The sequence below is a fragment of the Hyperolius riggenbachi genome, chromosome 8, assembly GCF_040937935.1.
Source record: "Hyperolius riggenbachi isolate aHypRig1 chromosome 8, aHypRig1.pri, whole genome shotgun sequence".
Taxonomy (NCBI): Eukaryota; Metazoa; Chordata; class Amphibia; order Anura; family Hyperoliidae; genus Hyperolius; species Hyperolius riggenbachi.
Window position 1 is genome coordinate 240,450,272 of NC_090653.1, and position 27,755 is coordinate 240,478,026.

General features: G+C 44.6%; 1 protein-coding gene across 6 annotated transcripts in view; it reads right to left on the reverse strand.

Annotated features, from left to right (window-relative positions):
- Positions 1-27,755, reverse strand: part of COL27A1 (collagen type XXVII alpha 1 chain) — a 728,465-nt gene that overhangs the window by 388,386 nt on the left and 312,324 nt on the right. For all 6 annotated transcript variants that reach the window (XM_068248437.1, XM_068248438.1, XM_068248436.1 and 3 more), the window contains 4 exons: positions 26,218-26,271; positions 20,799-20,852; positions 7,397-7,441; positions 4,462-4,515 (listed from right to left, as the gene is read on the reverse strand). In XM_068248437.1, the coding sequence (XP_068104538.1) occupies positions 4,462-4,515; positions 7,397-7,441; positions 20,799-20,852; positions 26,218-26,271 (207 nt within the window). The remainder of the gene's footprint in view (positions 1-4,461; positions 4,516-7,396; positions 7,442-20,798; positions 20,853-26,217; positions 26,272-27,755) is intronic.

The following is a 27,755-nucleotide window of genomic DNA, read 5'->3' on the forward strand; positions in this document are numbered from 1 at the left end:
ATTTGCGATAATTCAGCTTTAAGTGAGCAACTGTGGTCACCCATGATGCATCGCTCCTGAATACACAAATTATCTCTCTATGCCCCTAAAGCCAGACTCACATCTAGAACCGGTTACTGCAGGATCAGAAGGACGATCGGCACTAAATGCTGCACTGGCAACCTCATGGAGGGTTCTTAGCATTTACTCACTGTGCCTCCGGTTTTAAGAAGTCAAATGTATGGCAAAAAGTGAAGAGATACCGGGCACCAGCTGGGTTGCAAATGCTAATTTATTTCATCCCATCCAAAGACAGACACGATATATCAGGCAATAGGTCTAACAGCCGTTTCGCAAGCTGGCAATGCTTGCTTCCTCAGAGGTCTCTGAGGTCTCTGAGGAAGCAAGCATTGCCAGCTTGCGAAACGGCTGTTAGACCTATTGCCTGATATATGGTGTCTGTCTTTGAATGGCATTTGCAACCCAGCTGGTGCCCGGTATCTCTTCACTTTTTGCCTCACATCTAGAACCGCTGGTGTATAGTGAGCCTATAGCTCATACATTTTACGGAGCCATATCAACCAAACATTTGGGATGATCAGAGATATGCAAATTCTTTTGAGTTGATGCAAATTTATGCAAATATCTACAGCTTGAAAATGGACCAATCAATTTAAACCTGGGTTTAAATTGATTGGTCCATTTTCAAACTGCATACAGTTGCATAACAATTTGCATCATTTCTGAAGAATTTGCAGCTCATTGATCATCCCTATCAAATATGCAGACAGCCCGTTTCGTACTGTTGGTCCTCATCACTGCATGGCAGGGGTTAATACGGGTTTATGGGATAGGGCTTAGACCAGTAAAACGGAATACCTAAGCAGCTCAGGGTGACCTAGAACCACTAGGAAAGTATAGTGGACAATAAGAGACCGAAAAGGCCTCCTACTAAAAAGCAATGCTGAGTGCAATTTGCCTTCTTAAAGGGACCCTGAGGTGAGAGGGATATAGAAGTTGCCGTATATACAAATACAATCCGGACTCAACCAATCATGTGGGAACATTTTATTTTCATCGGTTGTACAATATACAAGACCAGCACAAGGTTTCAGCCACAGGTTATTTACTTGTTGCTTGTTGGAGGGTTATGGAAGTGGACATGTTTATTTTCTTTTAGATAATGCACATTGCCTGGCTGTCCTGCTGATCCTCTGCCTCAAATACTTTAAGTCATAGACCCTGAACAAGCATGCAGCAAATCAGACATCTATGACAGATCTGACAAGATTAGCTGTGTGCTTGTTTCAGGTTTCTGATTTAGACCCTACTTACCAAAAACATCAGTAGGGCTGCCAGGCAACCGGTATTGTTTAAAAGGAAATAAATATGGCAGCTCCCATAGATCTCACACCTCTGGTTCCTTTTAAAACAGAAGTTACAGTATCTGTGATAATTCAGCTTCTTCTCTCTCCCTGTGCCTGCTCACTGTCTGTACTAGTGACCAAACAGCCTGGGCTGTAACATGAATTCTCTATCCCGCTTTCTGAAAGTCATTTTTAATCTACTCATCTAGATGAACCCTAAAAGTCCCGCCAACAAAACACACTCAAGTATAAGCACGCTAACACCAGAGCCCTTATTTTTGTTGTTATTTTGGCATTTGATCAGGGGGTCAGGAGCAGGAGCAAATGAAACCGGCTCCTGACCAAGTTAAGGAGTTTAGCTGTCTTTAGTTCTGTGCTGGCGGGGACACGCTATTGCGTCCCCTGCAAGGGTGGTGTTAAAACTACGCGCATCAGGCTAAGGCAACCACAAGTGTGGCGTAGTTTTAACTATGGCCAGTCCTGAACCGGTTAAACAAAACCAGCTGTCAACATAGAACAAAAATCTTTACAGCTGCATAAACTATACTGTACATCGCTTTCAGATACTTTCAGTGCATATTTGTGACTGCTGTAATGCAAACTCCTGGCAAAAATGTTGCTTTACCTTCCAAACGTGGATGTAATTTGTACTATAAAAACAATTCTCTGGTTTTGGAAAACTATGCACAGACTGAAGTGCTGGAGACTTTTGTTTCTTCGCATAGCTGTTGTGTGCTTTAAGTCAAGTCTTAGGCCTGGTTCACATTAGCGGTCGCCGTCCGGAATCGCCGTGCCGGAGCCGGACCGCATGCAGAACGGACGGAACGGACGCACGGCATAGCAATGAAAGCCTATGCGTCCGTTCACATGCGTCCGTTTCGTCCGGACCGGATCCGGGCCGGATCCGGACTCCGGCATAAGACCCAACATGCGCTATTTTTTGGTCCGGCTCCTCCGGCAGCCGTATCCGGAGCGGAGCCGGACTGCACCATCCGGCCAATACAAACCAATGAGAACCGGAGAGCGCACAACACACTGGCTAAAAATCCGGATGTTCTACCCCACTTCCTATGCGTATTGTAGTGGCGATTTTGGATGGGGACACATGGGCAAGCATTTTGGAGTGGAGCAGCAGTGACTTTAAACGTGCTGGAGATGTTGGCAGTATGTCGGAGGTGGAGGTGAGTGCTAAACAGCGGAGGGCCTGATTCCACAGGTCCACCTTCTGCTGACCTCCCAGACCCCAACATTTTTATTCGGTTTCTACTATCTTTTGCCAAACGGATCCGGATCGCATCCTGATGAACACCTGATGCAACCTGACCGGATCCGGATCGGATCCGGATCAGAACCGTACGGTTCCGATCCGGATCCGGTCAGGTCATCCGGTCCGTTTGGCAGGGAACCGCAAGTGTGAACCGGCCCTAAGACTACCGTACATTTGTGGAGCTGAGCAGAGATTGATTATTAGCGATGAACAATAAAATAAAAATATTTCTGAGTTCATGCAGCATTATGCAAATGTATGCAGCTTGAAAATGGACCAATCAAGTCCCACCAAGGTTTAAACTGACTGGGTCCATTTTCTAGCTGCATAAATTTGCACACAAATTCACATGATCCTACATACATTCGGAAATATTTGCAGCTCATCCCATTGATACCTATGGATGATGATGTCCCCTCTTAAAGCAAACCTGAAGTGAAAATAAACTGATGGGGCAATTGCATCTATAGTCCCAAACCTAAATAGTGTTTTCCTGGAATCCTTCAGTCTTATTCGGTAGTAAAAAGTTAACAAATCTGATGCTAGCCTTCCAGGCTTGATATGGTAAGACATAGAAGAATATCTTTTATACATAATGCAGAGTTCCCTGCAACAGACGCACTGGTTATCTATATGTCCTAAATTCTGAGAAAAACAGAGGCTTTACATAGAGATTGGCTTTTTTCACAAATCTGATACCACTATAATATGTGCCCAAGAATAGAAGGGCTTATTTAAAAAGGCTGTCCAGAACCGTTCAAGAGCCTGAACCTAACCCCCCCCCCACCTAATGCTTATCACTAACCTCCCCCCCCCCTCCCCTTCCAGTGCCTAAAACTAATCCACTCACCTAATGCCTAAAGGCTCGTACACACGTCTGATGAAAGGCAATGACGGGTCCGTCGTCACCTCCCGCTGGGCGGGTTTTCAGCAGACAGTCCAGCGTGTGTACAGTCTGTCGGTGGACTGATACGGCTGTTTCTAAACGATCCGCCGGGCGGATCATTCAGAAACAGCCTTATCAGTCCGCGGACAGACTGTACACACGCTGGACTGTCTGCTGAAAACCCGCCCAGCAGGAGGTGACGACGGACCCGTCATTGCCTTTCATCAGACGTGTGTACGAGCCTTAATGCCACATACACACCATACAATTTTGTGGCAGATTTACAAGCCAGATCAATTATTTTCAACATGTCCAATCTGAATTTCGATCTATTTTTCGACTTTCCAATTTTTTTTATTGTTTTTTTGATCGATTTTCAATAAAAAAAAAAGATTAAAAAGCGATCGGACAATCAAAAAAATCTATAGAAATTTAGATCAGACATGTTGGACATAATGGATCTGGCAGGCAAATCTGCCACAAAATTGTATGGTGTGTACCTAGCATAACACCCTCCCCCCCAGTGACTAAAGTGACCAAAATGAATCCTTTCTCTTTGTAAATTAAAACGAGGGTTAAAATATCCTACAAATGCCCATCTGTGACAGGGTCTCTTTAAGCAGTAGCATTTCTATACAGCACAACATTCACTTGTATGGTCCTTTGAACCTGCATTAATACAAACAAACCTGTAAGTTATGCTGGGCAGTCCTTGAAAATGAGCCGAGTACAAGGAATCACAAGAGAAGCTCTAAGCAGCACTGCACAGAAGCAACTCTCTGTTTACGCTTAGCAGCCTTGAATGATAAAAGGCCTTTCATAGAGGACATACATAGCAAAGAATGTAATGCAAGCTGTCTGAATGAAGGTGTCCGGTAATAGGTGTGCAAGGTGTTGCCTGGCACCCAAACCCCCTGCACAGAGATATAACCTGCTCCACAGCATGGTAAGATTTACTGCACCTGCCTGCCAGGATAGCCTTTGGCCCCCGGGCTTCCATCCGGTCCACGTTCCCCCTGTAAAAGAAGAAGAGGCACCTCATCACATGCTCACTGCTGCTTCGTGTGTCCCCCCTTAGCTGCAGCAAGTCAGGGATTCAAATCCTAACCAAGACAGCATGAAATGAGATCTGTATCTGTCCCCTTAAACAAATGCCGAAATGAGATGAAATCCTTTAAGGTGTCAGCAAAATCTTTATCTATAACACATGGAATGGTCGAAGGCAGTCCCTCCCTGCCAAAGCGCTTTCAAGAGTCAATGGCCTCTCTTGAAACAACCTTACTATTCATCCTCATCCTTGCGCAGACCAACTTATCCAAACATGCAAGAAGGGGGGAGGAGGAGGGTTGGGGAACAAGAAGGATACAGTGTGAACATTAATCCTGTCACTGGTCGGTGGGCCTGCAGGGGTTAATATGCGGATTAGGTACAAAAATTGGGAGCTGGCGATTTCCACTAACGTCATGTTAAAAAACACATTTATTTTGAATAAATGTGAAGGTATTTTTGGCTGTCATTCTGCGAGGGCTACAGAGACAGGCCCGAAAGGCTCCAGCAAATGAAGAAGAGACTGAGAGACCAACAGATGGGATTGGAGAGTACGATATGCATGCATGTAGACAAGGGCAGAGAGCAGCATAAGGGAAGAGGGACACACAGACTGACCGACTGAAAGGAGGGGGGTGAAGGTAAAAGGGGTGAGAAAGAGTGAGAGGTGGGAAGGTAAGTGTAGAAAAGATGCAGTGGGGGGAGGAAGTGGAACATTTGAGGGTAGAAGGTGAAGAGGTAAGTGTGGGGGTAGTAAAAAGGGGCAAGATGGAGGAGGAGAAAGGGGGGGGTTGAGTAGAGGAGTGGGAGAGACAGAGGGGAGAGAGAGATGGTGAGGGGGGAGACGAAGGGGGGGGGGGGGGCGAGGGGGGAGAGGAAGGGGGTGAGGGAGTGGGGGAGAGGGATGAGGGAGTGGGGGAGAGGAAGGGGGAAAAGGAGGAGAGAGATGGTGAGGAGGGAGACAAAGGGGGTGAGGGAGTGGGGTAGAGGGAGGGGAGAGAGAAGGGGGGAGTAGAGAGGTGGGAGAGATGGAGGGGGGAGTGAGGGAGTGGGGAGGAGGGAGTGGAAGGGGGAAAGGAGGGGAGAGAGGGGGGGGGGTGAGTGGAAAGGGAGAGAGAGAGTGGGAGGATAAAACAGGTGAGAGGGAGAAAAGAGGGGAAGGCAAATTTGCAATAGCTTTCATGCAATGCAAATTCACATATAGCTGGACAGCCAAAAGTATTTCTCTGGCATAACCTAACTTGTATGGAGAGAGGACTGGGAAGGCTCTTTAGGATCCAGAGCGTTCCCTCTCCATAGGGGAGTATCTAAATTTTAATTTCAGGATGACTTCTCATTTGCTTTAAGAGACAGACCTGAGCAAAAAGCAAGACATTTCAACGGGGAATGGAAGACTGTAAAACTGGAAGAAAAAAAAGAGCCTGTTTCACTAGAAGCATGCAAAGTCGCATGATTTTTTTTTGGACGCAAATTTTTGGACACAAATTCTCATGTGTATGATATGTCTTTAAATGCAAACCGCAATTTTTTTCCGCTTTTTTTGTTTCAATTAATATTGACAAAAACGCACCAAACAAAACTGTGAAAAAGGACGCAAAATCTCATGCAGCATCCAGAAACATAGGGCATTGCTCTCCAGATTTTTCCCCGATGCAAAATTCGCATAGTATAGAAACAGGCCCATTGAAATGCATTGATATGTGAATTTATGTGCAACAAATCCACGCAAATTTGCATCTAGTGGCAATGGGCCCTAAGAGGGGGGTGAAAGAGAAAAAGAAAGATAGGGCAGATAGAGCCTGAAGCCCATATGCCATTAACTTTTTCTACTAAGATTTCTCCTAGGAGATACATTTTCATCGTCTACTTAGAATCACTTTTCAGAAGTACCAAAAAGTGGAAAAGTACTATCAAAACTATTTTAAGCATCTACTTGCTTGTTGGGATTTAAAAGGTATTTTATTAACAAGTTGACATATATAATTTAAGAGAAAGCTTAGGAGAAAAAGTGACTTGCATACGGGCCTGAATGAGGAATGGAGAGAGGGGAGAGTAGAAGACAGGAAACAGACATGTCCGGAATAATCTGTACCTAATCTAGGCAAATACAGAACAGACTTACAATGTGACACTGACACCATCATAAAATGAATCATTAAGGTAGCCAGGGCCGGATTTGTACTCTTTACCACCCAAGGCCGCTGTCACCAACCACCCACCTTCAGTATAGGTAGCCAGATGACCCCTCCCCCCTTCCCTCTAGTATAGGTAACCTGTTGATTCCCCCCCCCCCCCCCTCTTCAGTATAGGTAGCCAGTTTGCCTTCACACCGCAGCAGCCATTTGTGTCACTCATGTCAGCTTTCTCTTCCTCTCTGTCTCCAATGCTGCCTAAGTCCATAGCCACCCGCCACAATGCAAACATGCACAGAGAGCAAGGCGGCCACTGCACAGGCAGCTTGCAGCAGAGTACGGTCATGCGCTCGCCTGATCTCCCTGCATTGCAGAATTTGTAAGCTTGCAAATGCTGCATAAGTTCAGACAGCTGCTTTGGTGCCCTTGCTCCTGGGGTGCCCTAGGCCATGGCCTCGGCCTAAATCTGGCCCTGAATGTAGCACCTGTACAGGTCGATGGTACTTATTACTTATGGGACACATTCCAAGAAAGCATTCACAGCCCTAAACTCACCATTATAAAAAAAAAATCATATAAATACTGCCATGACCCAACTCCTGATAAAAATAGTTTTAGATTCAAATAACATTATTCTGATAGAAGTTTTGTTTGCATGTACATATGTATATATATAGAAACTAAATATTGCATACATTTAGATTTAGGATTATCTTACCGGTTCACCAGGATGACCTTGGGGTCCAGGATGACCTTTTAGTCCCTGCCAAAAAAAAGTGGTATTGACATGAATAGTCTTTTTTTAATACCACCACCTATAGTGATAAGAACCTATACCTATAGGACCTACCTATAGCAGTATAAAAGTGATTATATATATATATATATATATATATATATATATATATATATATATATATATATATATATATATATATATATATATATGTGAAGACTCATGGGAAATGTAGTTCTATGTGTTATACCATCTATGAGTTCTACCATAAATGGGATTAAGGTTATTAGTCAGGCTGTAACTCTGGAAAGAAACAAATACTGCATCAGGAATAGTAGAAACAGTGTAAAAACCGATGGCCAATACATTCTGTATGTTAATCAGGGCTGCCACAAGGGTTCAAGTGACCCACGCAGAGGCTTGGGGCCTCACAATCTGCACGGGCCTCAGGCTGGGCTGCCCTGTGTTCAGCTGCCCCCTTCTGCCAAATTGCTCCTAGTAACTCACATTTTCCAAATTCAGCGCCCAATCTCACTGCTCTTCTGATGCTTAGCGTCTAGTCACCATGGTAACTTCCGGCTGGCGCCTCTCATGATGACTATGAAGTAACTATGGTGACCGATGCTAAGCAGCAGAAGTGCGGTGCTGATATCTAAGGGTTGATTCATTATTGATAACACAGCAAAACAGCATGAGTAAGCTACTATTATGTGCGCTAGTCAATCATCACGACTTAATGAGTGCTCCAGGCAAGCTACGTGTGCTAGTGGCAGCGTGGCGTGCTATCTGATTCCTTAATTTTCTGTGCAGTACTGACGTATCTCACGGGGCCACTACTACATTATCCTAGTAGCGGCCGCGCTAGTGAAGTATCACGGTAGCGATAATGTCACTACCTCGTGGCATATTAAGGCATTGGCCGTTGCTAGGTAACACATGCTATGCTGCCACTTGCTCGTGTAGCATGCACAGAGCACTCATTAAGTTGTGGTGATTGACTAGCGCAGGTAACAGTGGCTTACTGGCACCATTTCAGTGCACTATCAATAGTGAATCAACCCCATAAGGAGGTATACAGCGAGATAGTGAATGATAGATAACTCGATACCTAGCTGTAGTTTGCTACCTCTTACAAGTGTATGCTTGCTTTACTGTAAACTTGTTGATTACCCAACAGACTGTCAACCTGCCACCTCAACTGGTAACATTAACTACAGTTTAAGGTGGCCACTAATGGTCCAATTTCTAGTGAAAAATCGTTTGAGCGATCATAAATTCTGATCAGATTGGTTGCAAATAATCACAGTTGATGGGCACAATCCATTAAAAACGACTGCATTTTCATCGAACCAAAATTTGGATTTTCTTGTTGGTTGTGATAGATTGGAAGCAAAGATTGGTTTGTTGATGGTGTAGTGAACGATTTCACTTCCGATCAGAATTATCTGAGCGCTCAAACGATTTTTCACTAGAAAATGAATTGATATTGGCCACCTTAAGACAGACATTGGAAAATGGGAAGTTTCAGAAGATGATATAGCTCCATTGTCCTAAGAAGGTACAAATAACAAGACCTGTTACTGCACAGAGCAATTAATCTACAATTGGTGGGATTTTTCCTTAAAGTGTACTAGAGATAAACTAATGGTATAGATCTATACTTACCTAGGGGTTCCTGTAGCACTGCCCCCCTGTATGATCGCCGTCCTCCAGAATCACTCCATCCTCTTGCAATGGGGTCTGGTAATTTCCCCAACTGAACCAGTCTCACATGCACGTCCCAGTCGTGTGTCCCCCGGTTGGGCTTCCATGGCCAGGAGCCTTCTGCACATGTGCAGTTTGCTATGACTGTAACTGCACTTGCGCAGAACGCTCCGAGTGCGATTGATGGAGGCGCAGCTGGGACCATTAGAGCACGACTAGGCTGGATCGTGGACTCCACTGCGGGAAGTACAGCCTGGGAGGACAGCGAGTGAGCACACGGACTACAGGGGCTGGAGGAAGCCTCAGGTAAGTATGAATCAAAACTATTCATTCATCTCTGGTTTCAAAGCACACCTAAAGTGCGAGGTATATGGAGGCGGACTTATTTATTTCCTTTTAAACTGAACCAGTTGCCTGGTAGTCCTGCTGATCTTTCATGTCTGAATCACACGCCTGAAACGTGGCTAATCCAAAAAACTTTTGATCTGCATGATTGTTCAGGGTCTATTACTAAAAGTATTAAGGCAGAGAATCAGCGGGACAGCCAGTTAATCTGCATTGTTTAAAAGGAAATAATTAGGTCAGCCTCTGTATCGTTCTCACTTCAGGCGTCTTTTAACCACTTGACGACCAGGGGACACTCTCAGCCCGCAGCACAGATCAGGATTATGCCAGGGCGATCAGACTTACACACTTTTGGCCTGCTGGAGGGGTCTGATCGCCGCCGGCTTGCTACGCTTTGCGGGGGGGGGGGGCTCTTCAAAGCCACCCTCCGCAGCGTTCTCTGCGCTCCGTCCCTCTCCATCCCTCTCCCTCCCCCTGTGAGCTGCGCAGGACGGATATCCGTCCTGCGCTTTGAAGGATAGGCTTCAGCCTATCATAGGCCGGCGATCCCCGGCCAATCAGAGGCCGGGGATCGCCGATCTGCCTTACGGCGCTGCTGTATGATGTAAACAGCGGGGATTTTTTCCCCGCGTGTTTACATTTTGCCGGCGAGCCGCGATCGGCGGCTCTCCGGCTGTTCACGGAGACACCCTCCGTGAACGGACATGGAAAGGCCGCTCGAACGAGCGGCTGTTTCCATGGAAACCCGCAGACGACCAGTTTACGCCAATCGGCGTTAGCTGGTCGTCAAGAGGTAAAGGACAACCGAGGTGACATGTGACATGATGAGATAGACGTGTATGTACAGTGCCAAGCAAACTAATAACTAGGCTGTGTTCCTTTTTTTCTTCCTCTGCCTGAAAGAGTTAAACATCAGGTATGCAAGTGACAGTTTCTGTCGGGTCGAGGCCAGATCAGACTGGGTCAGACTACAGCATATCCCTCACTGATAAGTAATTACAGTCATAAACACCTTCCTGTTAGTAAATGGCTTCTGAGAGCAGGAAAGAGATAAAAAGGGACAAAAATGCATAGATTTGAACTCTGGCATACTTCAATGTAGGTGTCGCTGAGCAGAGACAATGAAACAGTAAAAACTTAAAAACTAGATTCAAATATAAAATAAAACTGTGGGATATCTAAAAAAAAGTTATGCTTAGGAGACTGAGGATAGATACAATTGTTTTTCTCAACAGTTTATTTTCACTTCGGATGTCCTTTAAAGTAAAATAAAGGTGCAATCAAAAATAATGTAAATTAGACCACAAAAAGAAAATCCATGCTAAATTGTAATCTGCATAAGACAACAACAAAACATTTGTAACACATTTTTCTCCCTGAGGACCCAAAGCGCATAAACACTCTAAAAATCCTTCTACAAAATGAACAAAAAATAGCACTTTGTTAAAGAGTAAAGTCTGATGCTTATAACCAGAGCAGTGTGCCAATTAGTTTACACTGCAGCCAAAAATAGCCTCATCTATTTGAAGGAAGTTCTCCGTGGATTAAAATTTCCCAATGTCTTCCAAAGAAAGAAAAAAAATGTATATATACTGCATAGCTACAAGCGCCCTCTTCACCCAACTAGCATAGCAGAGTGATTGCTTCTTGGAAAAAGCATGGGTAGAAAAAAAGGCAAAAGTATGTATGTATCCATAGTCCAGAAAGCGTGTGTAGAATTGTATCCCACTGACTAGCATAACATACATGGCCCTTGACATGAGAGCTATTTCTCAGATTTCTGGATAGCGCATGCAGCATCCAAGGTCTGCTTTAGTCTCAGAGAGATGTAGACTCTGCCAGTAATGATACTTGTGTTCCCTGGAGAGATCTATTGTCACTGCAGTATGTATTTGTTACAAGACAGGGCTATAAAGGGACCATGCTGGGCTCATGCTTATGGCAAGTCAAAAATCATTTTTACATTTTAGTACTTTTTCAATTGCATAGTGTTAAAGTGTGCCAGAGACCAGTAAACGTAAAAGTTTTATATATACTTGGGGCTTCCTCCAGCCCCATCCGCACCGATCGCTCCCACTCTGCCACCCTCAGTCTTCTCCCTCTTCGGTATGGGGTCCTGTAACTTTAGCATTCACGGCCAGTTTGACGCATACGCAGTGCGCTCCCTCCTCTCTCTGGCGGAGAATAGTACTGTGCAGGCACAGAACACTCCCAGCCGCCGGAGACAGACGGAGGGAGCGAACTGCACATGCATCAAACTGGCCGTGAATGCCGAAGTTACAGGACCCCATACTGAAGAGGGAGAAGACTGTGCGGATGGGGCTGAAGGAAGCCCAAGGTATGTATAAAACTTTTACGTTTACTCGTCTGTGGTTTCTTTTAAATAGTTGATTTAATCAGAAGATGAAAAATTATCTACTAGGAGAAAACGTGAATTGCATATTGCCCATGCGGTCTTAAGTTGCAGATTTGACTACTTAGTAATTAGTTTGAAGTTCACTTTTCCAGTGGCTGGATAATAGGAAACGATATTTGTTTCTGGTAAGAAACAACACCTGTTCTTTTATTAAATGTGCTGTTTCAGAACATCGCATGCAAATTCCCACTGATTGTCATTATCTGCAGGGGAAAAAACACATGCAAAAATCCACATACAAATGCGAATTTGAACTTGAAAAATACATATACTGTATGAACAAACGTTCACGGTCCACACTTGTCAGGTTGCAGATCGGAATGCGTTTTAAACGGATCAGTTTTTCTAAAAACTGATCCGTTTTTCACAATTTTGTGCTTTTGCAGCATATGGTTCCAGTCCATTTAAACATATGTCAAAAATGTGTCCATCCTTCCTGTGTGTTTCTATTGGATAAAGAGGTCCGCAAAGATGACGCTGAGGGGAAAGCAGGCAGTAGGCAATCTGCTTTGGCATCTGTTTTGTGTGCAAAGTTCTCTGTGTAGAGGGAGATTCGTTTTTGTGTTGCCTTTTATTGCCTCCGCGGGTATCCGGGCTCCGTGAAAATCTGCAAAATCCAGATTCTCCGTTCAGTGTGAACCGACCCAAAGAGTGAGGCATGCGACTAAAATGGCGCAGTGCCAAATTGAGGTTAATACTTTTCAATAGCAATGTGTGGGGGTTCAATTTTTCGCATGCGTTTAAAAACAATTTCCATACACTGCTAGCAGGTGCCAGCAGTCTATGGTTAGTGAAGCATGCATTAAAACTGGCAGTAAGTGCGAAAGATCATCGGTGGAAAACCACAGGAGTTTTCCCCGGACACTAGTGTAGTCTCATCCTCAAACCTGCCTACATTTTAGTTCATGCTTCGTGCAAACTTATGAACCAGTGACCAGAGGTGGCCTTAGAGTATGCGGGGCCTAGAGACATATGCTGTGGATACACACGTTGTGGGAGCACACACTCTGTATAGGTTAGATAGGTAGGTGCCTCCAGTATAGGTTAGATAGGTAGGTGCCCCGCAGTATAGATTAGATAGGTAGATGCCCTGCAGTATAGATTAGATAGGTAGGTGTCCTGCAGTATAGATTAGATAGGTAGGTGTCCTGCAGTGTAGATTAGATAGGTAGGTGTCCTGCAGTATAGATTAGATAGGTGCCTGCAGTATAGATTAGACAGGTAGGTGCCCTGCAGTACAGATTAGATAGGTAGGTAGGTACCCTGCAGTATAGATTAGATAGGTGCCTGCAGTATAGATTAGTTAGGTAGGTACCTCACTGTATATTAGATAGGTGCCTGCAGTATAGATTAGATAGGGTGGTGCCCTGCAGTACAGATTAGATAGGTTCCTGCAGTATAGATTAGATAGGTACCCCACAGTATATATTAGATAGGTGCCTGCAGTATAGATTAGGTAGGGTGGTGCCCTGCAGTACAGATTAGATAGGTGCCCTGCAGTATAGATTAGATAGATAGGTGCCAGCCTGCAGTATAGATTAGATAGGTGCCTGCAGTATAGGTTAGATAGGTGCCTGCAGTATAGGTTAGATAGGTTCCAGCCTGCAGTATAGGTTAGATAGGTGCCTGCAGTATAGGTTAGATAGGTGCCAGCCTGCAGTATAGGTTAGATAGGTGCCTGCAGTATAGATTAGATAGGTGCCAGCCTGCAGTATAGGTTAGATAGGTGCCAGCCTGCAGTATTGGTTAGATAGGTGCCAGTCTGCAGTATAGATTAGATAGGTGCCAGTCTGCAGTATAGATTAGATAGGTGCCTGCAGTATAGATTAGATAGGTGCCTGCAGTATAGATTAGATAGGTGCCAGCCTGAAGTATAGGTTAAAAGGTGCCTGCAGTATAGGTTAGATAGGTGCCAGCCTGCAGTATAGATTAGATAGGTGCCAGCCTGCAGTATAGATTAGATAGGTGCCCGCAGTATAGATTAGATAGGTGCCAGCCTGAAGTATAGGTTAGATAAGTTCCTGCAGTATAGATTAGATAGGTGCCAGCCTGCAGTATAGGTTAGATAGGTGCCTGCAGTATAGGTTAGATGGTTGCCTGCAGTATAGGTTAGATAGGTGCCAGCCTGCAGTATAGGTTAGATAGGTGCCAGCCTGCAGTATAGGTTAGATAGGTGCCAGCCTGCAGTATAGGTTAGATAGGTGCCAGCCTGCAGTATAGGTTAGATAGGTGCCAGCCTGCAGTATAGGTTAGATAGGTGCCAGCCTGCAGTATAGATTAGATAGGTGCCAGCCTGCAGTATAGATTAGATAGGTGCCAGCCTGAAGTATAGGTTAGATAGGTTCCTGCAGTATAGATTAGATAGGTGCCAGCCTGCAGTATAGGTTAGATAGGTGCCTGCAGTATAGGTTAGATAGGTGCCTGCAGTATAGGTTAGATAGGTGCCAGCCTGCAGTATAGGTTAGATAGGTGCCAGCCTGTAGTATAGATTAGATAGGTGCCAGCCTGCAGTATAGGTTAGATAGGTGCCTGCAGTATAGGTTAGATAGGTGCCAGCCTGCAGTATAGGTTAGATAGGTGCCAGCCTGCAGTATAGATTAGATAGGTGCCAGCCTGCAGTATAGGTTAGATAGGTGCCAGCCTGCAGTATAGATTAGATAGGTGCCAGCCTGCAGTATAGGTTAGATAGGTGCCAGCCTGCAGTATAGATTAGATAGGTGCCAGCCTGCAGTATAGGTTAGATAGGTGCCTGCACCCTGCAGTATAGGTTAGATTTTTTGAGGCGTCTTTTTTTTTCCAATTCCCGGTGTCTGGGTGGGCGATTCGTTTTTGTGCTTAGCGGTTTTCTAAGCATTTTTCCGAGCGTATTGGTTATTCATTCCCTGACGCAAGTCAGGAAGTGAACTCTTTAACCCGGGAAATAATAAATACAATGTATTTATTCTTAACAACGCAAACGCAATCACCTCAATGTGCGTTTTTGTACGCGTTCCCCAATTTTCCTATACTTTCCATTGAGGCAGAATCGCCCCGAAAATGGAACACGCACCGCTTTCCTAGCCGCACCACGCATGACCCGCGCTGCTATTAACCTTCTCATAGACATTCATTGACCACACGGTCGGGGGGCGTTTTGAAAGACCGCAGGCAGGCAAAGAAAATCCCCAAAACGTGTGAACGAGCCCCGAGTGAGGCAATTTCTAGGTATTTTATCTGAATATAGTAACTGCAAAAAAAAATATTTACAATAATGACTTCCAATGACAAAATTGCTTGTGTAATAATAAAATAGGTTACATAAAATCTTATACTAAAATATACCCTTTAAACCTTGTACTACATGAATCTGTCAATAATATTACCATGGGGGGGCTATCAGCAGGACGATTTGCAATAGATTTCATGCTGAAATCTATTGGAAATTCCTGGACAGTGTGTGGACAGGCAAAAGATCCCTTCTTTGATCAGATGCGATCAGAGAGGGATCTGTCTAATGGTCGATGTGGCCATACATTGCATGATGTAAGCGCACCTTTAGATGGTTAAAAAAGGAAGTCCCATACTGGAACAATAAAACCACTAAGCTGCTCCCACAGGCTAACTCATCATCTCCAGCTATGTGATCTTCATGACAGGATTAGTTTAGTGGGCACTAATCTGGTGACAGTGGACCAGTTGTAGTAGTGACAGAGGAAGTGGTAGGCACAAATAATGTCTCATTTCAAAAACAATTACATACGGGTTCACTTAAAAGCGGGCCTGGTCTCAGAACTTCCTCTCTGCTCTAAAAGATAAGCAATAGCATAATGACCTTTAAAGAAAAACATTTCTTTGTTACAGCTGATACAAATCCTGCAATTACTCTGCAATGTGTCTACTCACTGCTTTCAAGGAAGCCGACATTGGCAAATATGCAATTCACTTTTTCTCCTAGACCTAGGTGATATTTTCACAATTTGTCATAAAATGCCTTTTCAACCAACAGCAAGCAAGAAAATGTTCAAAATAATTTTGATTGTACATTTTCACCAAGTTTTGAGTAATTTTTAAATGGCAGAATGCTGAAAAGTTATTTTAAAGTGAAGATGAAAATTATCACCTAGGACAGTGGTGGCAAACCTTTTCGAGACCGAATGCCCAAACTTCAACTCAAAAGTCTCTTGTCTCTCGTAAAGTGCCAACACGGCAATTTTAACAAAATGACCCTCTCCTCTCCCCCCCCCCCCCCCTTCTCAGAACATAAGAGATGACAAATACCAGGCCCTCAAATCTACAGTGACCAGATTTTTCTGGGTTCAATCTTGGACAGGGCAGGGACAAAAAAAATGGGCATGGCCATGACATTGTATGGGCGGAGCTAACGTAATGATGTAACAGCGAGGCATAAGAAAGCAGTGTTTCTCCCATGATGTGGTGAAACGAGGATTCGCATCATGGGTGTGCAGAAACTGTGTGATGCTATTCATTAGTATACCTGCCGTAACCCCAAAGCAGCAAATATAGCCAACTATGGCCATTAAATAATAAATGCAGCAACAGTTACCCCAGACACCAGAAAATAAACGCAATGTGGGCAACATTTCACCAGAAAATAATACAATGTTGGCAACATTCCAGCTGAAAATGAAGCAATGTGGGCAACATTTCACCAGAAAATAATACAATGTTGGCAACATTTCAGCAGAAAATAACGCAATGTGGGCAGCATTTTACCAGAAAATAACGCAATGTGGGCCACATTTCAGCAGAAAATAACGCAATGTGGGCAACATCTCACCAGAAAATAACGCAATGTGGGCAGCATTTCAGCAGAAAATACCGCAATGTGGGCAACATTTCAGCAGAAAATAACGCAATGTGGGCAACATTTCAGCAGAAAATGGCGCAATGTGGGCAACATTTCACCAGAAAATAACGCAATGTGGGCAGCATTTCAGCAGAAAATACCGCAATGTGGGCAACATTTCAGCAGAAAATAACGCAATGTGGGCAACATTTCAGCAGAAAATGGCACAATGTGGGCAACATTTCAGCAGAAAATAACGCAGTGGGCAACATTTCAGCAGAAAATAACTCAGTGTGGGCAACATTTCACCTGCAAAAAAAGGAATTTACTCACCTGACAGAAGTCTCCTCTCCCGGCGTCCTCTGGCGCGCAGCTCCCCCGGACCATCTTGCTCCTGCAGTCTCCCGTACAGAATTGAATAGCAGGGCTACTGGAAGATGGCGCCCGAAGCCCTGTACTGGAGATACAAATAGTGTCCAGTACAGGGCCTCGGACGCCATCTTCCTGTAGCCCTGTTCTGCCTGCTGAAAGACTATGCAGGCTGGAGCGGGGCTGCGGGCTGTGAACTGGTGCAGCGTGTATTAGACGCCGCGGTTAGTTCTTGCAATCGGACGGGACATGGAGTGCCAGCAGATTCGGGTACACGTGCCGGGTCTGGCACGCGTGCCATAGGTTCACCATCGCTGACCTAGGAGATAACGCAGGAGAAAGGGGTAATTGCATATGAGCCATAGGGTTAATATCCTGTGTTAACCAATTAGCTGCTCTATTGAGGCTGCCAAGATTCCTGGGCTGACACAGCTGAGAGATCGAATTACACTTGTAATTAGTCACATATGAGGGAGAATTAGAAAGGCTAAAATCTCTAAATACATACAGGGTGGATTTCTCTATCTTTTCTTTCAGTCCTGTGCAAGAGTTCAGGTCCACTTTAAGAACCTGCTCAGTGAAAGTTATGGAAACATTTTCTAGAACTCTAAAGGGTGTCCAGTTGAAGTCAGTTTATTTTCTCTTTAAAAAGGGGGGAGAAGTTGCTGTGCAGCCATCTGGTACAATGTCAGTAGTGTTTCAGCTAGAAACATAGCTGCATCTTTCCTGTCACTAGCAAGCCTGGCAACATTAGCTTCAATGTGTGTGGGCAATTACCTGGTAACAATTATGGGAACTGCCTGTGTGCCATGTCTCTTAAAGGACGCTTGGCAGCAGAACCAGTTTTAATAAAACTAAATGTGCAGCTAGCATGCAGGCCACCAAGGGCGCTTGAAACTAGGTGATAGAAGTGCAGAAGACGCAAAGGCAGTAGTATAGACAGACTTGCCATGACCAACAATTTCTTATCTAAGTGCAAAACTAGCGAAAGAAGAGCACAAAAGAGATCATCGACTGCTTTCCAAATTACTTTTTTGAATAATATTTACAGCAAAGGCAAAATGGTTATTAACAAGAGAAATTAAAGCCTCCACGCAAGTATGAAAAAACTTCTTATGTACTCATATTTACTGCCAAAGATTTAAAAGTGCAACTGAACTGAAAAAAAGAATTTGCAGTGGCTGGGGACACTACATAGGCATGCACTAGCGGCCAGGAACATTACCACTCTCCCTGCATGCACTAGCATCCAGGAACATTACCTCTTCCAGCGTGCACTAGCGGCCGGGAGCATTACCTCTTCCAGCGTGCACTAGCGGCCGGGAGCATTACCTCTTCCAGCATGCACTAGTGGCCGGGAGCATTACCTCTTCCAGCGTGCACTAGCGGCCGGGAGCATTACCTCTTCCAGCGTGCACTAGCATCCAGGAACATTACCTCTTCCAGCGTGCACTAGCGGCCGGGAGCATTACCTCTTCCAGCGTGCACTAGCGGCCGGGAGCATTACCTCTTCCAGCATGCACTAGTGGCCGGGAGCATTACCTCTTCCAGCGTGCACTAGCGGCCGGGAGCATTACCTCTTCCAGCGTGCACTAGTGGCCGGGAGCATTACCTCTTCCAACGTGCACTAGCGGCCGGGAGCATTTCCTCTTCCAGTGTGCACTAGAGGCCGGTTGCATTACCTCTTCCAGCATGCACTAGCAGCCGGGAGCATTTCCTCTTCCAGTGTGCACTAGTGGCCGGGAGAATTACCTCTTCCAGCGTGCCATTACGGCCGGGAGCATTACCTCTTCCAGCGTGCACTAGTGGCCGGGAGCATTACCTCTTCCAGCATGCACTAGCAGCCGGGAGCATTACCTCTTCCAACGTGCACTAGCGGCCGGGAGCATTTCCTCTTCCAGTGTGCACTAGAGGCCGGTTGCATTACCTCTTCCAGCATGCACTAGCAGCCGGGAGCATTTCCTCTTCTAGTGTGCACTAGTGGCCAGGAGCATTAACTCTTCCAGCGTGCACTAGCGGCCGGGAGCTTTACCTCTTCCAGTGTGCACTAGAAGCCGGTTGCATTACCTCTTCCAGCATGCACTAGCGGCCGGGAGCATTACCTCTTCCAGTGTGCACTAGTGGCCGGGAGCTTTACCTCTTCCAGTGTGCACTAGCGGCCGGGAGCATTTCCTCTTCCAGTGTGCACTAGTGGCCGGAAGCATTACCTCTTCCAGCGTGCATTAGTGGCCGGGAGCATTACCTCTTCCAGCGTGCACTAGTGGCCTGGAGCATTACCTCTTCCGGCGTGCACTAGTGGCCGGGAGCATTACCTCTTCCAGCGTGCACTAGTGGCCGGGAGCATTACCTCTTCCAGCGTGCAGTAGTGGCTGGGAGCATTACCTCTTCCAGCGTGCACTAGCGGCCGGGAGCATTACCTCTTCCAGCGTGCCATTACGGCCGGGAGCATTACCTCTTCCAGCGTGCACTAGTGGCCGGGAGCATTACCTCTTCCAGCATGCACTAGCAGCCGGGAGCATTTCCTCTTCCAGCGTGCACGAGAGGCCGGTTGCATTACCTCTTCCAGCGTGCACTAGAGGCCGGGAGCATTACCTCTTCCAGCGTGCACTAGAGGCCGGGAGCATTACCTCTTCCAGCGTGCACTAGCGGCCGGGAACATTACCTCTTTTAGCGTGCACTAGAGGCCGGGAGCATTACCTCTTCCAGCGTGCACTAGCGGCCGGGAGCATTAACTCTTCCAGCGTGCACTAGTGGCCAAAAGCATTAACTCCGCCAGCGTGCACTAGCGGCCTGGAGCATTACCTCTTCCAGTATAAATTTTGACTTGCAAGTATTCAGTCTGTTCTCCCATTTGAAAACATTCTTTTTCTGCAGCAAGATGTACCATAATATGAACCTTAGTGGAATAAGGAACCGAAACTGTGGGACAACAACAAAAATTTCTCAATGCCACAACAAATGTGTGTCTCGGTCTTCAGTCAGGAAAGGAACGCAAGAGAATTTATGGAGTGGCACACCTTACCCGATTGTTGGGATGCTTAAAGGGCATCCGAGGTGAAAATAAACTGATAAGAAAAACAATTGTATCTATCCTCCTTCTCCTAAAAATGACTTTTTTTCAGATATCCCACAGTTTTATTTTATATTTAAATCTAGTTTTCAAGTTTTCACTGTTTCACTGTCTGTGCTCAATGACACCTTCACTGAAGTATGTCAGAACTCAAATCTATGAATTATTGACCCTTTTTTATCTATTTCCTGCTCTCAGAAGCTATTTACTGACAGGAAAATATTTTATGGCTGTAATTACTTATCATTGAGGGTTATGCTATAGTCTGAACCGGTCCCAACCCAGACACAAACTGCCTGCCACTTGCATACCTAATGTTTAACTCTTTCAGGCAGAGAACAAAAAAAAAAGGAACACAGCATAGTTATTTGTGTGCTTGGCACTGTACATACACATGTCTATCTCATCGTGTCACCTCGGTTGGGTGCTAAGCCACGTCACCTGTAAGCATCAATAGTAGCAAACAAAGTCAGGTTAGCACACTGTTGTCACAATGCAGTTTTTGTTTTATTGCACAAGTCAGCACAGACTTAAGACTTAGGTCAGGAAAGGAAGTGGGGTAAATTCTCCTTTATGCAGCTTTAGACAGTATTCAAAACCCGAACAAAACTAATGTGTTTCTATATAATAGAAAACTTAAAAAGAAAAATCCTTGAGAAGGCTTATAAGATGGTTTAACTCGCCATTCACTTACCTTTCGGCCGAGAGGCCCGGGAAGGCCTGTCAGACCAGTCAAGCCAGGGTCCCCCTAGAGCAGAAAGAACAATAAGTACATTATCTGTCACAGATTTATTAAGAGACAGATGCATTCAGTAGCCACCCTTGACTGCTCTTTATTCATGATATGCCAACCATCACTGCCAACTCTCCAGTGTGATAAATGATGGCCACAGGCCTTGTCCACAATGGCTTTATGTGTCCCCCAGGGAGTCACTGGCAGCAACAAGGCTCATTCTTACCAATCCAAAACTTTGGTCCCTTTCTGCTGGTTTACACGAAATTCAGCTAATGAAAATGAGTCATATCTCATGAAAACAAAACAATGCACCATAGCTGTGAAACCAGGAGTGGCCTAATTATCAACACCCCTGGAGAGGTGACAGAACAGACACGCAGGGCTCCACTCCAAAATACTCATTTACATCTCAAAAGTGTTAAAGTGAACATGAAGATAAACTTCAGATAAAGCGTTGTGTGTCGTACAGATAATAAATAGAACATTAGTAGCAAAGAAAAAATTCTGATATTTTTAATTTTCAGTTGTATAGCTTTATTTATAATATTATATCAGACAATCACAGTTGCAGTTTACAATCTACACTCTGCTTTTTAAGCTGTAAAACAAGCAGAGCTAACTTTCCTGCAGTAAAACCTTATCTCAAGCTGTCTCTCACCGTTTCTTGGCTGTTTAAAGTCTACCAGAGCTGATAAAAAGAAAATGTTTTTACATACCTGGGGCTTCCTCCAGCCCCATCGGCTTGGATTGCTCCCATGCCGCCGTCCTCCGCTGCTCGCAGCTTAGGGAACCATGTCCCGTCACTTACGTCAGTCAGAGCCAGACTACGCAGGAGAGATACGCATGCAGCGCACTTCACTTACGTTAGACTGGCTCCAACTGACGGAAGTGACCGGATCTGGTACCGAAGCTGCGGGAAACGGAGGGTGGCGGCGTGGGAGCGATCTAAGCGGGTGGGGCTGGAAGAAGCCCCAGGTATGTATAAAACGTTTTCTTTTTCTCAGCTCTGAGTCCCTTTAAGCTCTTCAGAAAAAGAGATTGAAGGGGGGAGGGGGGACTGAACTGGGGGAGACTGGAAATGGATCTGTCATGTAACTGCAGTTAGACACTTCTTTCTGCCATCTACCAGTCTGCGACATCTGTCTGAGGAAAGTTTGCTCCACTTGCAGTATGAAATGTTTAAGCGGTCTCTTGCATCTACACCACGTTTCAAGTCAATCCTCTGCATCTCAATGGGATTAAGATCTGGGCTTTACTTCAGCCACTCCAGGACTCTCCATCTCTTAGTGTTCCGCCAGTAATTGGTGAATTCACTGGTTTGTTTTGGGTCACAGTCGTGTTGCAGGATCCTTTAGCTTTAATTGTCTTACAGATGGTCTCACATGTTCCTCAATCATCCTCTGGTACACAATAGAATTCATGGTGGATTGATTCTATGATGGTGAGCTGGCCAAGTCCTGCTGTGGCAAAGCATCCCCAAACAATGACACTATCACCTCCATGCTTCACATTTGGTTTGTGGTTTTTCTCCTGGTATTTGGTGTATGCCAAACATGTCCTCTGTTCTGGTGTCCAAATATTTACATTTCAGCCTCATATGTGCAAATAACATTATTGCAGTTGTCCTGGTCTTTGTCTGTCTTCTTTCTTGCAAACTTTAGTCTGGCCTTGATGTTTCTTGATGTTTCTCCTAGAGAAGGAAAGGTTTCTTCTTTGCACATCTCCCATGTAAGTTGAAGTTGCACAGTCTCTTTCTGATTGTAGACGCATGGACATTCAAACCACAAGTAGCAGGAGTCTTCTGTAGGTCCTGTGATAACATTTTAGTGCATTTGGAAAACTTTTTTAGCATCTTGCGGTCTGCACTTTGGGCGAACTTGCTTAGATGGCCAGACTTGGGCTATTTTCCAAACAGTGGAATGGTGGATTTAAAATTCTTTTGAGATCTTTTTAAATCGCTAACCAGACTTATAGGCTGCTACAATCTTCTTTCTGAAGTCCTCACACAGCTCTTTTGATCTGACCATGGTTTTCACTCTCAGGGGTGCACAGAACTAAATGCCTGAGGTTTATACAGTGCAAACCTCTTCAGAATGCTGAGTAACGATAGTCTAATCATGTGCACCTGATGGGATACACCTCCATGAGAAATGAGCCTTTTTAAAGTGGATCCTAGATAAACTTTTACTCATTGCATAATTGTGTTCCTTTCATATAGTTTATAGGGCATTCCTCAAGCCAAATACTTTGTTTTTTTTTGTTTTAATACTCTAATTCCCTATAAACTAAACAAGCCTCGCCCACAGCTTCTCCAGAGTGCCTTGGCACTCTGGGCCTTAGTAGAAAGGGCTTATGGGAGCTCAGTCTGAGAAAAAGGAGGAGGTTACTAGCCAGAGATTTCAAAGGCAGAGGGGAGGAGGAGAGGGGAGTGAAGTTTTCACAGGCTGAGGGCTGGAGATGCAGAGCAGCTTGCCTGTGTGTAATGTGAAAAACAGAACATGGCTGCTCTCATTGTATCACAGGAATAAATAATCATAAACTATTGAAGCTGTTTGCAGCTAGTTTTGCTGTGTAAAATATCTAAACTTTAGATAAGATATATAGACAAGTTACTTGTTATAATTTTTCATCTTAGATTCGCTTTAAGTGGGAATAAATGTGAGGGGGTGTTATTTTCTTCAGTTTTAATTATTTAGTTATATTACTTAAATTACAGTATTGTTAAAATTGATATTAGAGATCCATATGTCCAAGGATGATACAAAAACAGACAGGCTTTCACAGGGTGTTCTATTTTGATCACATGTCTGTATACTATATTTAGACCCGTTTATAAACCAATATCTTTTATTCTCTGATCATAAACCAACAACGTACAGAGTGGGCATACATGTGTGCTGGGGGAAGGGGGGAGTCGTTGGACCTTCCTCCTTGCTGCTACCGGTTTCCATATTCTGTCCTACCATGGAATGATCGACAATAAGCCTAAATAAAAGTGGCAGGAGGTAGAGGACACAGGGTCTGGCGGTGGCTGAAATAAAAAAAAACTCAATGGCTGCAACATGGAAAAAGTAACTATACCTATCCTTCCTCCTCATGCTCTGCATGCGCATTCTGCATGTAATGATAGGACCAGACAGCAATACTTTGGAAGGGCAGTGGCTGGGGAACCAGGGTAATGGTAGGACCTGCTGGTAGACCAGAGAAACTGATAGGCTGGCAGGGAGAACACTGTAGCTACAAAACCAGTGGTGAGGGGTAAAGGCCCATTGAGTTTATAGTAAAAGGAAGCCTGATATGAGAGGAATATGGTGGCTGACATTTGTAATTGTTTTTAAACAATACCAGTTGCCTGGCAGTCCCGCTTGATCACTTTGTCTTCAGTAGTGTCTGAATCACACACCTGAAACAAGCATGCAGCTAATCAAGTTAGACTTCAGTCAGACACCTGATCTGCATGCTTAGTCAGGGTCTATGGCTAAAAGTATTAGAGACAGTTGATCAGCAGGATAGCCAGGCAACTTGTAGTGTTTTAAATGAAATAAATATGGCAGCCTCCAAATCCCTCTCACTTCTGGTGTGCTTAAAAGAAAATCTGAAGTGAAAATAAACTTATGAGATAATGAATTGTATGTGTAGTAAAACTAAGAAATAGAACATTAGTAGCACAGATATGAGTCTCATATTGTTTCCAGCACAGGAAGAATTAAGCTACGTCAGTTGTTGTCTAGGCAAAAGGGCTTCTCTGAGCTCTCCGACCCACCCTGGGTCGGCTACAGTGCTGTTTTCTGAAGCACTTCTCTCAACATGTCTCTCACTGTTTCTTGCTTGTTTAAGGTTTTCCTGTTCAAAAGGTCATTAGCTTGGTTCTGTTGCATCATTTGTAAACTGCAAATATTAGAGAATGAATGAGAGAATGATGCAATGTTATATAAAAAAAACTAACTGAAAATAAAGACTCTTTTCTTTGCTACTGTTGTTCTATTAATTATCTGTACTACACATACAATCCATTATATCATACGTTTTTTCGCTTCAGTGTCACTTTAAAGTGTACCTGTAGCAAAACAAAATGCCCCTAGAGGGTATTTACCTCGGGAGGTGGAAACCTCTGGATCCTAAAGAGGCTTCCCCGGTCCTCCCTCCATAGCCCCAATCCACCAACCCCCCAAAAATGAGCTTGTCAACGCTCATCGGCAGCTCGGGCAGGCACACTAGCACTGTCCCGCTCGCCTTTCTTTGGAAAAAGCTGACCTGAGCCATTTGCCCCTGCACAGTAGTACAGACCCGATCTAGCGCGATTACTTCCGCCGGAGCCTGAGCGGGATGTTGCCAGCGCACAACCGAAGGAAGGCCATTTTTTGGGGGTTCCAGCGCTGGAACAGGCAGGCTGAGGACGACGGGGGAAGCCTTTTTAAGAGCCAGAGGCTTCCTTCTCCTGGAGTAAGTATGTTTTTTGTGTTCTTTAATGTTACAAGTTTCACAAGTTTCATTTAAAGGACCTATGTCGCGAAGATCTGAAAATTTAAAATATATGTAAACAATTAAGAAGTGCATTTCTTCCAGAGTAAAATGAGCCATACATGACCTTTCTTCTATGTTGCTGTCACTTACAGTAAGTAGAAGAAATCTGACAGAACCGACAGGTTTTGGACTAGCCCATCTCCTCATGGGGGGTTCACAGGGATTTCCTTATTTTCACTTAGTGAATGGCAGTTGCTCTGTCCCACTGCCAAAGAAGTGTATGCTGAGCAGGAAAGCTGGCCAGCATCTTTGTAGAAATCTTTTTCAGGGAGTGTATTTATAAAGAATAAAGGCCATGCTGAGAACCCCCTATGGAGAGATGGACCAGCCCAAAACCTGTCGGTAATGTCAGATTTCTACTACTTACTGTAAGTGACAACAACATAGTAGAGAAGTAATTTATTGCTCATCTTACTCAGGAAGAAACATACATCTTATTTGTATATGTTTTAAATTTTAAGATTTTCTCGACAGTTCCTTTTTAAGTCTTTAAATCACAATTGGTCGTTTATTGTGATGGAGAGTTTCCATGAGCAAAGGTAAAGCTCCGCTCACTTGTTATACTGAGATGTCTTTTTCCCATGTCTGAACACCTCAAAAGCTCAGACATGCAGTTTGCACTGTGGGTAACCTCTGCACACGTAGTTTATAATGTTACGATCAGTTTATGCGACTCAAATTTACTGCACGTTCACTTTAAGCTTGTTTTCATCCACATGGGATTATGCTTTTAATAGTAATAATGTTACATTTCCTCTTCTTTTTATTTGGTGCAGGCATTAGCAGACTATGACATCACTTCCTGTGAGACTATGATTAAGAGGATGCTATAGAGACAGGTTGATGAGCATACCTTTAATCCATTCATCGCTTTTCCTGGAGAGATGCCAGGATCACCCTTTTGACCCTGGAAAAAAAAGAGAATAAAAACATCACTCAGCAAAAAAGATGAAAAAGGAGATTCTGTATTTGGGGAGTGATGTCACCGCTTCGCATGTAATCACAGTAGCAGATGGACACACACCCTTTAAGATACAAGTAGGAGAGAAGAAATACATGAAGGCCTAGGCAAAACAGTTTCTCAGCTACTGAAAAACATGTCCCAGCATGCACTGCCAGCTTTCAGGTCTTATCAAAGCTGATGCTGTGATTACATGAGACATATTCTATCCACAGCAAACCTACTGTGCAGTCATTTCAAGAAAACATATTCCTGTATTTGTTCAGCGTATTGCATCAAAGCATGACTTCACTTGTTGTTTCTATTATTTCTAACACCCTCCTTACTATATCCCAAAACACTAAAGAGAGACACACGCGCACACGGCAGGGATTGGCACTCGGTCCCATATGTGTCATTTGAAACTGTAGTCAGAATAACATCATGAATAAAATGGCTTATTTTTTACAATGTTTATTTATGAAATATTTAGTCAGTGTTTGCCCATTTCAAAATCTCGCCCCCAGGAGAGCAGCCTATACACCAGAGATCGCAAGTGTTTACTTAGTACCACAAGGGTGGGAAGCGACTATTCCGGAGAGGGTCCTAAATGGTACAGACCCTCGTTATGTGAGTGACACTTGTACATGCCTGTTTGATGTTTTTTACCAATAAATTTGCCTTGGACTTTATCCACTGAGAGAATCCCTCTTTTTCTTTTCTTGGGGTGCCCGGAGTTGCACTACAGGCACCCACCATATAGGAGGGATCTCTGGAGGTGGATTGGAATATATGTATGCCTATATATGTAGGCCGACTGTATATACCGTTTGTTTGGAATTCCAGGTGGATGTAATAAAGGTGTGATTTGAGCATTACTGCTGGCTGGTGCCCGGATACATAATTCTTCTCCCTACTGGTTGTATGTTTATCCTCTTGTCTGGAGGCACGGAGTGTCCACCTGCTGCCCCCTGGATCTGCCTGTCTGTGCATCTTGTGCCAACCTATTGCTGTGCTCTTTTGCTTTTAAACTTCCCCGGACAGGAAGTTCAGTGAAGCTGTAGCCCTGGAGCCCAGAGCGGAGAAAAGACAGCGGAGACCGGGGGACTCGCGCCGGCCGGATCCGGTAATGTATGGGGCCGGCAGCAGCAGCTCCACAGATTGTGAATCAGTTTCATAGCGAAATCGATTCACAATCTGTTTGCAGTAAAGGCAGCCATACGATCCCTCTCTGATCAGATTCGATCAGAGAGGGATCTATCTGTTGGTCGATCTGATGGAAAATCGACCAGTGTATGGCCACCTTTAGAGGTCATTCAAATAAACACTAAAATTGAGTGAAGTCGCCAGAAACTACTTTTCAGAGAATCCATAAAAATGAGCCACCCCTGTGACATGACCCTGCAGTACACATTCACCTGCCAAGTAAGGATCTGCTGGTCTGAAATCAT